The 17,194-nt window shown below is 42.2% G+C and overlaps 1 protein-coding gene across 1 annotated transcript in view; it reads right to left on the reverse strand.

Annotated features, from left to right (window-relative positions):
* Nucleotides 1-17,194, reverse strand: part of WWC2 (WW and C2 domain containing 2) — a 159,085-nt gene that overhangs the window by 105,674 nt on the left and 36,217 nt on the right. Inside the window, exon 2 of the mRNA XM_054030334.1 lies at nucleotides 383-492. Within this exon, the coding sequence (XP_053886309.1) occupies nucleotides 383-492 (110 nt within the window). The remainder of the gene's footprint in view (nucleotides 1-382; nucleotides 493-17,194) is intronic.

Here is a 17,194-nt window from a genome sequence, read left to right on the forward strand (position 1 = left end):
AAAGACTCAAAATGTCCTATATTATCTCCAATTGGCAATTATTTGAGTCCTATAGCAGATGCTTATTTAAGAATACTAAGCCTTCTCTACTTACTGTACACATCTGAGCAGTATACTTCTTCCACAGCAGTTCTTAGAAGACTGAGCCTTTTGATTAGTTCTGAGCCAGTATCACTCTCAGAAAAAAATACATACTCACAGGAAAGTGTGTTTGTGTTTTTGGGGTGAGGGAGGGACCTGTTTTTTTAAGCAAGGCACTGAACAGGCTTTCTATGAGTTACATAAAAAATCCTTCCCCACTCCTACTCCTCCTTTAGGAGAAGAAAGTCTAATGCAGCTAAGCCTTCTCATATGATCAATAAAACAGATCAAAAACACTTACTGTTTATGTGATCGATATAGTAGACACCAATCTGAGGATCATATGCAGCTTCCCATCCCCATGGTAGTTCATCACCAACACAATCCGCGAATGACAAAGGCTTTGTTAACCTAAAAACAAATTAGAGTAATGCAATTAAAGCAATGGTTTTTTTCTTGAAAAATTCTGGACCTTATCCTATTGTTCATAATTAGAAGCTAAGGATTGATATAGGGGGCTAGCAGGAGGAAAGGAGAAGAAAAGTTGCCAAACGACATGGAAAAATAACCTCAAATGCTTGAATGACTTTTCAAGGATATCCTTAACTCAAAGTTAAATAAATTATCCCCAAAATTTGCCTAGCCTAGGCACCCTTGATTGAGAAATCTACTATAATGCTATCCTCAAACTCTCCAGTAATTAAACAGCAGCAGCAGACAACAGCTTGAAAAAAATCTACTCTCCTACTTGACTCTTGTAAGTGGGAGGACCTACGCTTTCAACCTTGATTTCCAAAGTACCAGTGCTCTGCTTTAATCATAAAATCATCGTTCCTCCCCAACGTCCACACAGAAAGTTCAGAGAACAGAAAATAACTTCACGTGGCGTACCATACAGGTAATCCTATTCTGATGGACATGTGTCCTTGGAAGCATGAGTGGCAACATGAAGTAACACTACTAAATCTTAGAAGAAATGTCTAAATCATAAGAGTGAGTGTGTGTGCGTGCATGCAGCCCAGAAAATTAAATTTCTCGGAAGCTCACAATTCATGCTGCAGTGATGGGGGCCAGAAGTACACCAAGATAAGACTTCTTACTGAAGAATACTGAAGTCAGTATATTGTGTATGTATCAGCAATTAGAGCAGGGGTCGGCAACCTTTCAGAAGCGGTGTGCCGAGTCTTCATTTATCCACTCTAATTTGAGGTTTCGCATGCCGGTAATACATTTTAACATTTTTTAAAAGGTCTCTCTCTGTCTATATTATATAACTAAACTATTGTCGTATGTAAAGTAAACAAGGTTTTCAAAATGTTTAAGCAGCTTCATTTAAAATTAAATTAAAATGCCGATCTTACGCCGCCAGCCTGCTCAGTCTGCTGCCGACCTGGAGTTCTGTTCACCTAGGCCGGCAGCGGGCGCTGAGTGGGACCAGCGGCCAGGACCCCGGCTGGCAAGTGGCCAGAACCCCAGACCGGCAGTGGGCTGAGCAGCTTAGCCCACTGCTGCTCATCCCGCTGCCAGTCTGGGGTCCCGGCCCTGCCCACATAGAATGGGTACCTACCGTCTCCCTGGTTTTAGCCCATTTTCTTCCTCTCTCTCTGCACTGAGCTGATGGTGGGAGTGCACTGAGCACAGGACTGGGGGTGAAGGAGCAGGCTGGAGGTTGGGGTGTAGGGTCTGGCCAGGAGCTAGAATGAAGGAGGGGGCTCAGGGTTAGGGCAGAAGGTTTGACTGTGGAGTGCTTACCTGGGCAGCTCCCATTTGGTGTGAGGGGTGCAGGAGCTCCCATTTGGTGCAAGGGGTGGGGATGTGGTGGGGGATGCAGGAGTCAGAACATGGGGTGTGGGGTGGCTGGGTATGTTTGGGGGTGCTGGAGTCAGGGCTGGGATCGTGGGGGGGTGCAGGGGTCAGTGCAGGGGGTTGGGTGTGTGTGAGGGGGATGCAGGGGTCAGAGCAGAGGGCTAGGGGCGTGTGGGGGGGGGTAGGGTGGGGAGCGGGGTGGGAGTTGGGACTCCTGCTGGTGTCTGACACGCGGGGAAGGAGTGCTGGGAGCGAGGACTCTGGAGTCCTAGGTTTCCAGCTGGGCTCTAGTTGTTTGAGGGGGTGGGGGGCAGACTCCTGGGTTCCGCCCTCAATGCCAGAGGGGAGTGGGGTCCAGTGACCTGGGGTGGCGAAAGAGGCGTACCCAGCTGTTCCCAGAGTCCAGCAGGCGGCAAGCCACAGCCCCCGGGCTCAGGTTCGGGCTGCGGCCTGCCCCAGTACAGAGCCGAGCTCATCCAGGCACCGGGGCTCCGACCCCAGGGCAGCCTGCCTGAGTCCAGGGAGTGGGGCCGGCCATGCTCGGGGCAGGCGGGCGCACGGCGCAGCTGGGACCCAAGACCCTTCCCCACTTACAAGCCTCACAGGCTCTGTGACTCCTGTGGAGCCGGGTCCCTCTTCTTGCCCCCGCCGGCAGGGCCGCTTCCCAGACATGCTAACCCGGAAACAACCTCCCGCCGGAAGTGACAGAGGTCAGCAAAGCATGTGCAAATGCCGGCGGGAGGGGCGGAGAAGAGCGGGCCGGGCCGGGCAGGATTTTTAATGGCACGCTGCTGCCTGCCGGGGACCCGGCCGCCGGCCCCGCTCAGCTGGCAGCGGGCTGAGCAGGGCCGGCGTCTGGGACCCCGGCAGGCAGCAGCGTGCCATTAAAAATTGGCACACCAACCCCTGAGTTAGAGTAAGGTGACTTTACCAGCCTATCCAAAAAAAAATAAAAAAAAAATAAGGGGGGGCAGCATGTACTCACAAATGAGATTTTAGTGAAACAATTCACAATTCACATATTGTTTCCCCATCTCAGAGAGGAAATAGGACTTATCTACAGTCATAGGGGTCTGATCCAGTAGCCATTGACTTCAGTGCAAGTCTGATCAAGCCCAAATAGAGTCTACACCAGTATTGTTGTTTTTTAAAATTCTTTATTAGTGACAGGTGCAGCTGCACTCGTGCTAGCAGCTGCTTAAATGCTAGCATAGGCAGGGCACAAACATTTTTACCATCAGAAATCCTAGGGTTTCACATCACAATGGTAAGAACAAACGTGTGTCCTGAATGCATTAGCCCTTTCATTGGTTAGAGCATCAGTGAAGCTGCATCCACTGCTAACAGGTAAAAATTGTTAGCGTAGACATGACCAGAATGTGAAAAATGTTCTTCTCAAGATGCAGCAGCCTTGAGCCTCCTAATTAGACCCACAGGCCATGGCCTGAGGAACTCTGTAGGATGCCATCACACCATCAAAGTCCCGGTAGGATTACATTTTGAAAGTCTACATCTTCACGTCTCACTCTTCCTCACTCATCACCAACTTCCTTTCCTCTCTGTGCATTGCTTAAATCTTTGCTTCCCTCATTCTTTTCTCCTTTTCAAGCTCCATTCCACATAAAAAAATTAAAGTGTTCAATGGTTATCCCTAATAATATTTGTAGCATGTTCATTTTTTATTTGATGACTAAACAATGACAATCACTTCTAACCAAACTGCAACTCTGAACGTTTCCCTGTGGAGATTCCCACATGGTGTGTGTGAGTGAGAGAGAGACCCGCACTGTGAATTCTCTTTGGATGGATTTTAATCTGTGTGTGTGTGTGTGCGTGCGTATTGTTTTGCGAGGAGGGAATAACCCTTCTTTTAGAATGGTTAACAACAGGTTTTACAGGAACCACTGTTTCTAACAAGGCACAATGAAACAGACTATAACCATAATAGTTTACATCTGTGTCATATCAGAAAGAGACAATGTCTTCCATAGCTAAGGTTGAGTAAGCCTTCCAATATTATACTTTTATTTCATTTGGAACACAGTGAGTACTGATTTTCCAACTGAAAGACCAGAAGTTTTACAGAATACGGATATATTTTAAGAAAAGGAAGGATTTGGGGATTTACTGTCTACGTCTCAATAAGACTGGAGGTTGCATCATAAGGTGACCTTGATGAGAGAAGATAATAGGATACAATAGTAGAACTCCCTCAACTGTGTCGACCATGCTCATTTCAACTCACTTTATTATGAAGCCCTTAGTGAAGAATCCACTGTAACTTTTAAAAAAAGAAGAACAGGAGTACTTGTGGCACCTTAGAGACTAACAAATTTAAATTTGTTAGTCTCTAAGGTGCCACAAGTACTCCTGTTCTTCTTTTTGCGGATACAGACTAACACGGCTGCTACTCTGAAACACTGTAACTTTTACTATCATTTCACCTTTATAAACTAGATTTGACACACACCCTTATCACAAAAAGCCCATACCGTCCCCAGTTTCCCATTCTCCCCACTACTCCCCCTTTTATTAATCATTATGATTTCTTACAATTCAGGCCAGAGTAAGTTTGTTTTGGTTTTTGGGGCGGAGGATGAAATTATAAGGCTATAACAAATTTGGAATGTTTTACATTTGGTAAAGCTTTTTGTTGTTCTTTTGTAACTCAAACCCAGATTCATTTTAGTAAACCAAACTTTTCATGCAGTTAGATTCTCCTAGGAACTAGAGCACAGGTTTTGTTTCAAAACAACTGGCCCACAAACAAAACCATTATAAGAATTATAGGGCTTGAATCTTAAACTCCTGCAGTCCTGGTTCAACTCTCCCATAAGAACGGCCATACTGGGTCAGACCAATAGTCCATCTAGCCCAGCATCCTGTGTTCCGACAGTGGCCAATGCCAAGGGCTTCAGACGGAATGAACTGTTAGAACAGGCAATCATCAAGTGATCTATTCCCTTTCATCCACTCCCAGCTTCTGGCGAACAGAAGCTAGGGACACTCTGAGCATGGAGTTGCATCCCTGCCCATCCTAGCTAATAGCCATGGATGGATCTATCCTCCATGAACTTATCTAATTCTTTTTTGAACCCTCTCATAGTTTTGGCCTTCACAACATCCCCTGGCAAAGAGTTTCACAGGTTGACTGTGCATTGCGTGAAGAAGTACTTCCTTTTATTTGTTTTAAACCTGCTGCCTATTAATTTCATTGGGTGACCCCTAGTTCTTGTGTTATGTGAAGGAGTAAATAGCACTTCCTTATTTACTGTCTCCACACCAGTCAAGATTTTATGGACTTCTATCATATCCCCCCCCCCCCTTAGTCATCTCTTTTCCAAGCTGAAAAGTCCCAGTCTTTTTAATCTCTCCTCATATGGAAGCTGTTCCATACTCCTGATCATTGTAGTTGCCCTTCTTTGTACCTTTTCCAATTCCTCTATATCTTTTTTGAGATGGGGCAACCAGATCTGCACACAGTATTCAAGATGTGGGCATACCCTGGATTTATATATAGGCAATATAATATTTTCTGTCTTGTTATCTATCCCTTTCTTAATGGTTCTAACATTCGGTTAGCTTTTTTTTGACTGCCACTGTGCACTGAGTGGATGTTTTCTGAGAACTATCCACAATGACTCCAAGATCTCTCTCTTGAGTGGTAACAGCTAATTTAGACCCCAGCATTTGGTATATATAGTTGGTGCAGTTATCAACACAATTTCACCTGCCATTTTGTTGCCCAGTCACTCAGTTTTGTGAGATTCTTTTGTAACTCTTCGCAGTCTGCTGCAGACTTAACTATCTTGAGTAGTTTTGCATCATATGCAAATTTTGCCACCTCCCTATTTACCCCTTTTCCTGGACCATTTATGAATATGTTGAACAGTATTGGTCCCAGTACAGACCCTGGGGGACATCACTATTTACATCTCTCCATTCTGAAAACTGACCATTTATTCCTACCCTTTATTTCCTATCTCTTAACCAGTTACTGATCCGTGATAGGACCTTCCCTTTTATCCCATGACTGCTTACTCTGCTTAAGAGCCTTTGGAGAAGGACCCTGTCCAAGGCTTCCTGAAAGTCTAAGTACACTATATCCACTGGATCACCCTTGTCCATATTTGTTGATCTCCTCAAAGAACTCGAATAGATTGGTGAAGCATGATTTCCTTTGACAAAAAACATTTCGACTCTTTCTCAACAAATCGTGTTCATCTAAATGTCTGATAATTCTGTTCTTTACTATAGTTTCAACCAATTTACCTGGTACTGAAGTTAGGCTTACCGGCCTGTGATTGCCAGAATTGCCTTTGGAGCCTATTTTAAAAATTGGTGTCATATTAGTTATCCTCCAGTCATCTGGTACAGAAGCTGATTGAAATGACAGATTACATACTACAGTTAGTAGTTCTTCAATTTCATATTTGAGCTCCTTCAGAATACTTGGGTGAATACCATCTGGTCCTGGCGACTTACTACTGTTTAATTTAGCAACTTGTTCCAAAACCTCCTCTCACAACACGTTCCACTTGCCAAAAGAGCTGTTTACTTGACTTGGTCTTCATCAAGCACTGCTCATTCTCTGATCTGTCTGTTCAGTCTCCAACCATCACTTGCTCTCTTTCAATCACCTGGATCAATTGGTCTTCAGCTGTCGTTAAGACTGCGCTGATAACACGTCCGACAATCTTCTTGCATTCTTGCCCTTCTCCACATTCGTCCAAAACGTTTAACAATGTCATCTTCCCATCTTCTTGGAGGCGACCAGGTGGTCTTTTCTGTTCTCGCAGGTACCACTCAGTAACGACTGCGGTCCACTTATTGTCCGTGAACCGTGCTATGTGGCTTGCCCATCGTATCTTATATCTGCTTTCCATGACAATATCTTTCACACCACTGTGTTCTCTAATCATTTCATCTGGGATACGATCCAGAAGGGAAATTGCCAACGTAGCTCATTCCATTGCCCTTTCAGCTACTGACCTGCCTTCGGGTAGCCTGCTGTATGTACCAGAAACCACAACCACTCTGGTTGGGTAAATGAGAAAGAGCTGAATGCAGCTTTATCTTTGGAAAATATTTTTGTAATGGTCCTTGGGAGATGTCTCATAATATCCCCAAACTGTTATATAGGGAGTCAGCTGTCAGTTGTGAAAAGCTGCTCGCTGTTCCATTTCAGAGCCTGGGGAAAGCTTGCAGTGAGACATGAGACAAAAGTTCTCTTTCAATATCACCCATTAAACCCTCCCTCATCCCCTAGCACTCAGCCTTCATATGATTTCATCCTTTGGCACTGATGACTTCTCATTGCTCTCAGCCCTCACCTACAATATGGCTGTTGATTCTCTCCATTCCTCACTCTCCTCCACCCTTGACTCTTTGCCCCTCTCTCCAATGACAAGGTCCACCCTGCCAATCTTCAGCCCTAGCTCATCTGCAACATCTACTTCCTGTACTCCTATTCTTGCACTGTGGAGTGTCTCCTCCATTACAAATTTGTTCTCCTCTTTCAGTACTGCCATCTTCCTAGCTAAACAACTCTACTTCTCCAACTTAACAATCTCACACCCACCTTCCTGCCACTCACTCCTCAGATGTCCTCCTACCTCCATTTCTCTCTCTGCAAACTATCTTGCCTATTTTTTTTCCAAGAGAAAATTGACAAAATCCGATGACCTCCCCCACCCTTTAGCTTGTATTCCTGTTACCTTCAACAACTCTTTCCTCCTCCCTTGTCACAGGTGCAGAGGTTTCTTGTCTGCCCTTATCCTCTAACCCCTCCACTTACCCCAATAACCCTAGCCCATCCCTTGATCTGTCTTGCACTCCCCCATCCTCTCCCTTACTCTCCTCCTCAACCTTTCACTCTTCTGACACTTTCTCCCCTCAGTACAAACATACTTAAGTCTCTTCCATCTTAAAAGATCCATCCTTAACCATACGTGCCTCTCCAACTACTGCCCCATCTCCCTTTTAACTCTAAGATCATTAAATGCCTTGTTTATAATCACTGTTTTCAGTTCTTCTCCTCCCAACCTATCCTAGATTCCTTCCAATCTGGCTTCCACCCCTTGCACTCAACAGAAACCACACTTGCTAGAGTCTGAATCAGTACTCCATCCTTAATCTCCTTGACCCGTCAAGATGCCTTTGACAGTTGATCATACTCTTCTTGAAATCTTGTCCTCCCTTGGCTTCCATGACTGTCTTCTTCTGGTTCTCCTCCCTCCTCTAGTATGTCTATCATAGGATTCCGCTCAGCCCCCCTTCAGTTTTCTGTGAGGGTTCCACAAGGTTCCATGCTTAGCCCCCTTCCCTTCTCCCTCTACACTTTTTCTCTGTGTAATGCCTTCTGCAAACATAAATTCAGCTACCATCTCTCCTTTTTACTCCTAATACAACACCCCCCCAAAAAAAAAGTTTGCCATAAATGAACTCCTATCCCCTGCTGAATATTAAGTGTCAGGCTTTAAATGTACTGTATTGCACAAATTAAATTTCATGTCCATTTCATTTAAATAAGTGAGGGTTAATGGTATATCTTTAGCTTTCCATAAAGTACTGCACTCTCCATTTTGTCCTACAATGCAAATTTTGCTACTATCTTTGTAGATAGATATCCGAGCGTTCTGAGAAACGCACATCTCTCTTTACTCCATGCTCTAGCAATTAGCAAGGCAAAGCATGCATATGTTATCACTTAAACTTCACAGAATGAGCATTTATTAGAATATAACTGCAACAATCTAGTGACAGAATAAGGTCACAGGACCACCTAACTGGAATCTGACTCACTTGACTATGCACTTCCTCACAGTGGTGCATAATGAGGACAGAGGAAAGGTTTCTATGACATACAAAAGACTTTACAATGACAATACAATGCTAATACATTTTTGTTTAACCTCCTGGTGTTTCCCCATAACAATCGCAAACAGCTTTAATTATGACAAATACTGTGAACAGAAATGTACGATCAGCTTCAACCATTTCATCCTCTTGTTTTGCACAAGGGAGATACAAAATGTTAAATCCTTTCTTTGTTCCTAAATATTACTGTAGTTAGGAGTTCAGAGAACAGCATGTGTAATGGTCCAAGCAGGGTATTTTTGTAATGGTTTGCCTCTTATTGATTTTACAGAGCAAAATAAATATAAAGCATGAAATTAACAGATATGATCCTTCATGCTAGGTTGCATAAATTTCTGCTCTCTGCTTTCAGTACCCATGTCCTTTGAACTCAAGTTTATAATATAAAAATTAAAAGGAAAGGAAATGTTGGTCATTCACTGAAATGATTAGCAAAAGTATGTATGAAATGTAAACAGAAGCGTGGTATTTCTTGTTTTTTGGCACCAGATTACCGTATATTGTCACCTCATATCATAGGAGCCTACAAAGTGCTAGACAGAAGGTGCCAAATACTCAAAAGAAGATTCTGTATTTGTGAAAAGAAGAACACGAGTACTTGTGGCACCTTAGAGACTAACAAATTTATTAGAGCATAAGCTTTCGTGGACTACAGCCCACTTCTTCGGATGCATATAGAATGGAACCATTCTATGTGCATCCGAAGAAGTGGGCTGTAGTCCACGAAAGCTTATGCTCTAATAAATTTGTTAGTCTCTAAGGTGCCACAAGTACTCCTGTTCTTCTTTTTGCAGATACAGACTAACACGGCTGCTACTCTGAAACCTGTCTGTATTTGTGAACTCACTGCCTGAAACAGGAAGTAGGCCAATCCAAAGCAAGCTTTCAGTTATTGTACCAGGCAAAAGGATGGTATTAAAAGAAGGGGAGGGAGAAGTTCTATAGGATTCATTAGTACTCTATCTTGAGCTGGATCTTCATGTGCTTTAATCACTTATCTAGTTCTCAAAAGTTACAGTTGGAGTAAATTTGGCAGCACTATGACCACTACTTCTAGCTCTCTGCCAGACTCCCTTCCAAAAAAAGAGATTCAATGAGTTCATTTGATCCATATTTGTCAGTGTGTGTTTGCTTCTGACATCATGCAATAAAAGGCGCAACACACAGGAGGGCTGGGAGAGAGAGAACATGATTTCCATGACACGGGTCACGGTTAGAAAAGAGGATACTCCTGTCAGACTGACTGGCGGTCACTGATACCAGTGTAAGCCAATCATCTAAGCTACTCTGCAAAAATCTCACCTGTTCAGACCATCTGAACCTGTTTGCAACAACCTTGCCTATTAGAATGGCGGTCAATTCTCTTTTGTAATTTTTTAAAAAAGAGATGGCACAATATTTATCACCTGCCTAGCCCTAGAGAATGACAGAATTTGCCTTCCCACACCAAACTATTCATTTGCTCTCTCCTTCACCCACCCTGTTCTGTAAATCAGCTGGTCTTTGGTATTATTTCCTTGTCCAAAAAAGCCTTTGTTATCCTTGCTTTTCCTGACAGCAACTGACCAGCAACTACAATGTCTAAACATTGCGAACCTTTTGCACACCTGCAGGCAGTGCTTTAAAAAGGAATCTCTGAAAGCCCTGGCACTGGTACCCACCTCATTGTATTCAAAGGTGGACTGTGTAGGTACCCACTGCATACAACTGAGAAAAGATAGGGATACCCTTTTGGAAGGGTCACTTGGTGGGCAGGAATTTCACAGCCAGAGAAGAACAAGCCAAGAATGGCTTGTTGGTGAACCCTGTCCTATTCCAGTAGTGGCTCTAGATGTGGCAGGCTAGGTACCTATGTGTTTATCTTGGTCCTAAGACCAGCATTATTAGATTTGCAAGGTGAGTTTGCAGTGCACACTGAACCACTACCCTAATGTGGTAGTCATTTCACATAGGAAAAACTTTTGTTTGGCTGGCTTTTTTTTTTTTTTTTTAAATAAGGCGTACCAGTTATTTTAGCTATGCCAAAGTAAAGTTACTGAGAGTAGTTCAAATGAAATGTCACTCAAATTTTTAAAAAATGTGAAAATCCTCAGTTATATCAAGTTATGTTGCTGGTGCCCAGAATCACCGGTAATCTTAAATATATTGTTAATTAGAGTTGCTCATGTACACACAATATAAATAATCCGATCCAGTTTTGAGGCTCAGGGGCCACAATTTGGGAACATACTCAGAGGACTATAGTCTTGATGTTCATGCACGGGAGATAACACTACGATATTTGTAGTGCTAAGTGTTCTTTCTGAAAACTGAACTGGACCCTCATATTGGAAGTCTATTGTAGATAGGATAACAATAGTTAAAGGAGGGATGAATATTTAAAAGGAAGCAGGTTTATTAGTTTTATCAATAAACACCTCCTGGCTACATTTTATATAGTTTTGTTTTCTTTACAAGGTTTGGAGCATTTCCTATTGGTAGAAGCTCAAACTAAATTGTTAGAAACTTTTAACAAATAGCCTGAGTTTCAGGTTAACTGGACCCTGCTGAGTCCAAGTTGGGAAGTTTTCTAAAATTCTGACATGGTCCTGGATTATGCCTGCTCTTGTAATAGCTTTGTATGATAAAGCCTTTTTAATACCAACGATGCTTATGCGAGTCAGTGGGTTTGAAGGAAATATATTTCAGGTTTTTTGGTGAAGTGCAATGCAGAAATATACAGACTATTGCCCATATTAAGGGACAAAAGAACAGTGCCCTCATTATTGTAACTGCAGTAGAACCCAGTGTTGCTGAACAAGGCAAGCACACAAAAGGTTTTTAATACTTAATGAAACCAAGTCTCACTGGTTTTCAGTGATGTCTCCCTGCATCAGTATTAAAAATAGTTTAAGTGCTAGTGTAAAAAGGACAAACCAATGTGCCCTCTAATTTTTTACATCCATGTGCAGAATGACTTGTTATGTGCACCAATATGGAGGTGATGTTTGATTGGGGTGGGGCCGAGAGGTTTGGAGTGTGGGAGTGGGCTCAGGGCTGGAGCAGTGTGTTGGGATGCGGGGGGGGAGGGAAGGGCTGGCTCTGGGGTGGGGCTGGGGATGAGGGATTTGGGGTGCAGGAGGTCGCTCAAGGCTAGGACAGAGGGCTAGGGTGTGGGGGCTCTGGCGGAGGTTGTGGGCTCTGGGGTGGGGCCAGGAATGAGGGGTGCGGGAGGGGGCTCAGGGCTGGGGGACAGAGGGATGAGGGCTACAGCTCAGGGTGCGGGCTCTGGGGTGGGGCTGGGGATAAGAGGTTTGGGGTGCAGTCTGCCTCGGGGCTGGGGGAGAGGCGCCTCTCCTCACCTGCATGGCTGCACAACTTAGAGGGGAGTTAGAGAACCCTGTTCAGACTCTGGTACCTTGGTATTGCCATGTGAAATGGCAGTATCACTGTATTCTTGCTTAATGCTGACCTACATAGAACTGCACGCATTGTACTAGATTGCACACATTCCTGAGCGGTCATAACTGGCAATAGAACTGACTGTCTCTCACTGGAGAGTGATTTATTCAAACATTCAATTTCTGTCTACAGTAGAAAATTATGTCCCATTCCTCCAAATGTTTTTCAATAACTGGTGCGCTTGAGTCAGTTTTGAATAGGATTTAACTGCTAGCATCAATTGGACAAAGCTGTTTTCAGCCTTATTACAGAAAATGTTCTTTCCAAAACTTGCTTAACTCAAAATTTACTCTTAGCATCATCATTCAAGAAGGTTTTCAGCCCATGTGTTTTATGGTGGAGAATTTTGTCCACTAAAAAACAAAACAAAAAAATAAACAAACAAACAAACAAAAACCCATGTTCCAGTTTCACATAGGTTATCTCTGCAGAAAATGATGGCCTCCATTCATTTTAATGGTAGCACACACTAAGCAAGTAATAATTTTGGAGAAGTCTCTTCATTGAGGAAAAACAACAGACTAATGAATGCCTTCCTTTTACAGAAATAAAGAGGAAAGCATTCATTTTTTCCAAGAAGAGACAGTGAAATGTAAAGCAGGTGTTGGAGCAGACCTTGGTAAATACAGTTTTTAACAAAACTAAGATATACAAATCAAGACCCACACATAAGGCTACAGGGTTTTTTCCTCAAGGACACCCCTAATCCCACCTAACTCAACAGAGCAGTCACAAAGCTGCTATCGCAAGAAAGCTAATGGTCTTACACTAGCAAAAACTGCTTCAGAAAGAAGTGTTTCTTTTGGTGTTCAGACTCAAATGTATCTGTCCAAATTTTTAAAAAAAGATTAGCTTTTTCTCTACAAATATATTCCCTCCTCCTCTGTCTCCCCCCTGCCCCCAAACTCTATAATGTAGGAAGGGAGAAACTTGTAATACAACTCTTCAGATCCTCTAAAGATCTTGCCAGCCCCCTCCACAAAATATAGGGAAGTGAAAAATTGATATTTCTTTCATGGACAAGTTGGGGGAGGGGGGAGAGGGAAGGCAGGAACAGTTAAGACAACACATGAGAACTTAAACTTGAGAGTCTATTCCTCTTAGAAAGAGGAACAAAGCTTTTGCAGTTCATTAATTTGTCTCTCTTAAAAAGCTCCCATAAACATAAATTGTGTCATAATTGTGATATTGTTCATGGGCTCTGCCTACTCCCCCAGTTACAAAGAGGACTAACCTTAGCTCAGCATCCCACTCTTTCCCCCCACACAGGTGTTCAGGAGAAGAGCTGACTGACTGACAGAGACCTGGAAGGGGAAGAATGCTTTTATTAAGGAAGAGATCCACACCTAGAGGTCAATAGAACTAGGTTGAACTGCATGCTGGCAAGTTCCTGCTTATGTTATAGGCAGAAAACAAATTTAGTTTAATCATCATCCCTGGAGAAAAGGCCCTGCTGAATGCAGCGATATTTTCTGCCACATCACTCCATCAGCTCACAATGTTGGACATATCACACATGCAGAAAGAAAGAGGTACAAAGTAGCATTTTCAGTTTTTCACACAGCTATGCTATACTATAAAAAATTGAAGTGCTGTAGTGCATGCCACTCTATAGCACCATGTTCAATGCAGAATATTTTTAAAGTGTATTATGGGGCTTTTTGGTGCTAAGACAGTTTTCTCCTGCATTTTTCTTTCACACAGCAGTAGGCCCTGCACTAGCATGTAAAACCTTAATATTAGACACATGGAATGTTAAGAATGTCTGATAACCATTCCCTGTGCAGGGATCATTCCACGGTCATAAACCAAATGATATGACCTTTGAGCTTTCCAGAGGAAACTCAGAAGCAGCGGAATTATAAAAAGACCATTATGTTGGGTGCTATTATAGGTTATTTTAAAATATAGTTGTGCATGGTGATAAATATGATAGTTTCTGTGTTTAAGTACATTAAAGTTTTAAGAAAACATGCTACTTACTTTAATTAGTGCATGTGTTATTGTTGAAGTACTTCCATATATATATTTTTTTAATCCTCTCTTCCTCCCTCCCCCACAACTCTCCTCCCTCTGTTCAATCACTACCTGTAAACTGAACATGGAAATGTTTGTCTTGCCAATTTTCCTTTCTTCCTTCTGGTTTCAGGCACTGTTTATTACAAGGTTGCTCTTGTGTGCTGGACAGCAAAGTCACTGAGAAATAAAGATCACTGAAGTATTGGTTTTAAGGCCTTTACCACAAAGGCAGAGACAAATGGATTTTGCAAGTAGCATTATTTGAACAGCTCAAGAATGTTAGGCATTTCAAAGGCAAATAAGAGAAAGTCTGTTTCAAAGAGCTTACAACCTTATTTCAGACATGATGCAACAAATAATGGGGAACAAAGTGACATTAGGGTGGAAATACTGCATTAGAGGCTTTAGAAAGGGAAATGATAATAAATGACAAGCTTATTATAGGGATCAAGTCTTTTATCCCAATATTTTGGAAAGTTTGACAACTTAGAGGGAAAACATTGTACCTTATATGTTTTCAGAAAGTAAATAATAAAAGTGACTTTCCTGACGTCTAGACAATAGATCAGGCTGATGATATCTACTGCATTATATGCTCTGGCAAATTAGCTGGACCGTTACACCAACTGCAATTGCACGTGTAAATTCAGTAATTATGTGTGAAAACTTCTAAAATCTGGCTTTAAAATGACTGATTTAAATTTACTGAGCTACTATATTTTAAAATATAGCATCTTTCCCCTGGTTGTAGTGTTGACTAGAAAGCAATTTTCTTCCAGCTCAGTTCACACGTAGCAGAGGAAGAAGTTTTATTGCTCTGAATGATTGCTGGGAAAGAGAAAAACCAAGAGGAACCTTGTTCCAAAGGTAGCACCTGCAGCTTCCATAGAATCACTATATGGGAAATCAGATCACTTTTACCCAGGAGCCTAAATTTTAGGCAGCCTGGTTTGAAGACACTGACCATTATCTTTGAATATTTGCTTTTTTTTTTTTCTTTAAATGTACTGTTCGCATTCCAAACCTCTTTATATACATCCATAGAGCATGTATGGGTGTTTAAAACTGGTTTAGATACTGATCCACAGAATATTTAGCCACCAAACATATGGTGCAGGGGAGTAAACGGTGGCTCTGGCAGCAGCAGAAGTTTGGGCAGCACTTTGTTACATCAGTGGAAGATGGGTAATGGCTGTTAGAAGACTTTCATCCTCTCTGTTTCACCAAGATAATAGCACTGAAAATTAAAATGTCTGGCCTTCTGGCTGATCTGTGGTGAATGTCCCCAGCAAAGGACAAGGTTGTAGACAAAGGAATTGTTTTTTCTTCCAAGTTTAATTTTGGAACTGGAGAAAAGGTATGTCTGAGTGTACTTTTAACCCAGACAGAGCATTTGAATAGGAACCTGAATTGAAAACGACCATCATCATACATGAGAGTTAGAACCTTTCACTCTTCCTTTTTCTTCCCTTTTTGTGACTTTATATACCATTTCTACAATTCACCCTGCTCACTTCAATATCCACAGAAAATGATTTGAAATTTCATGTGCAGAATTCCCCTTCCCCTGAAGTGTCCACTATAGTAAATAATATTTGTAAGTGGAATTTTCAAAAGCACTCATTGTTCATCTAAGTCTGTTCCCACTGAAGTCAATGGGAATTTTAACATTGATTTCAATGGAAAATGACCTAGGTCAATGCCAAGCACTTTTGAAGTATCCTACCCATATTAGCACCTCAAAGAGCTTTACAAACATTTAATTCCAGGAATACTCCTGTGAACTACTGTAATCAAGTATAATCAATTTAAAACAAGTAAGAAAGAACTTAAGTGAACTACCTAAGGCCAGATACGGCCTGAGCAGAGGGCCCCACTGAAGCCAACGGAAGTCTTTGGATCAGACTCACAGTAATTCAGTGGCAGTGGTAGGATTGGCTGCGGGGGGAGGGAGGGGGAGTAGAAGAGAAGATATCCTGATTATGTTATGCTCCAGCCATTAAGGAGCATAATCACAACAGTTATATAACTCGAGGGGCCTAGACTGCCAGTTTCTCTTCCAATCACTTGTTTCCCAACAATTCTTAATATATGTTTCTATACAATGTGGCATACAGCCCAGTTCTCCTCCTGTGCAGCAGAAGGATGGACTAGATCAGAGGTTCCCAAGGAGTGGTTCAGCAAGTCCTTGCTGGTGGTCTTCAGAGACCTGGCAGGTCACATGGTCCTGGTTCTCCCCATTTCCAGCTGCTAAACTGCATTAAAGACAACTAAAACTACATTATGAATTGCTTACATGGAAAATATAGTTGCCACATGGATTTTGTGTGATTGCAAAGACAGAGTCCATGAGATAGTGAATTGGAGACCATCTTTGTATTAAGATGTAACCACAGAAAGTTGGACAACCCTTAGACTAGATAACACAAGGGGTTCCTTCAAACTACTTCACCTGCAATTGCACGTAAGAGCAGCAATCTCTAGAGAAACTACACGTTTGCAGAGTCCATCAGACCACCCACTAAAGTGAAATGTACTGGAAATATCAGGCTGACCTGAGGACTGGGGAAAAACACAGAAAACAGACAAATTTTTTTTAATAGTTTAACAAATAACTTCTTATCAAAGATAGTCACTTCACATAAAAGTCTAACATTAAGCTAAAAATCACTAATATTGAAATCTCAAAGTACTTTAAAACCACACATCTGAAAACTTGTTGTTGTTGTAATAATATAAAAGTGTGCCAGTTTAGGTTTGTTAACCCCACCTCCACACACACAGAATCAGATTCCTTGAATATTTAAAATTCCATCTTTCAGTGCATAAGTTAAAATGAAAATGCTTTTCTATGTGTAGTCCAAGACCGATCCATAACATTCATACACCATATTAAAAACAGTATTGTTTCTGCTGATTTCAGTACTGAGTCCCTTTAGCACCTCCAATGTTTTTACATTCTTTACTT

The sequence above is a fragment of the Malaclemys terrapin genome, chromosome 5, assembly GCF_027887155.1.
Source record: "Malaclemys terrapin pileata isolate rMalTer1 chromosome 5, rMalTer1.hap1, whole genome shotgun sequence".
Taxonomy (NCBI): domain Eukaryota; kingdom Metazoa; phylum Chordata; order Testudines; family Emydidae; genus Malaclemys; species Malaclemys terrapin.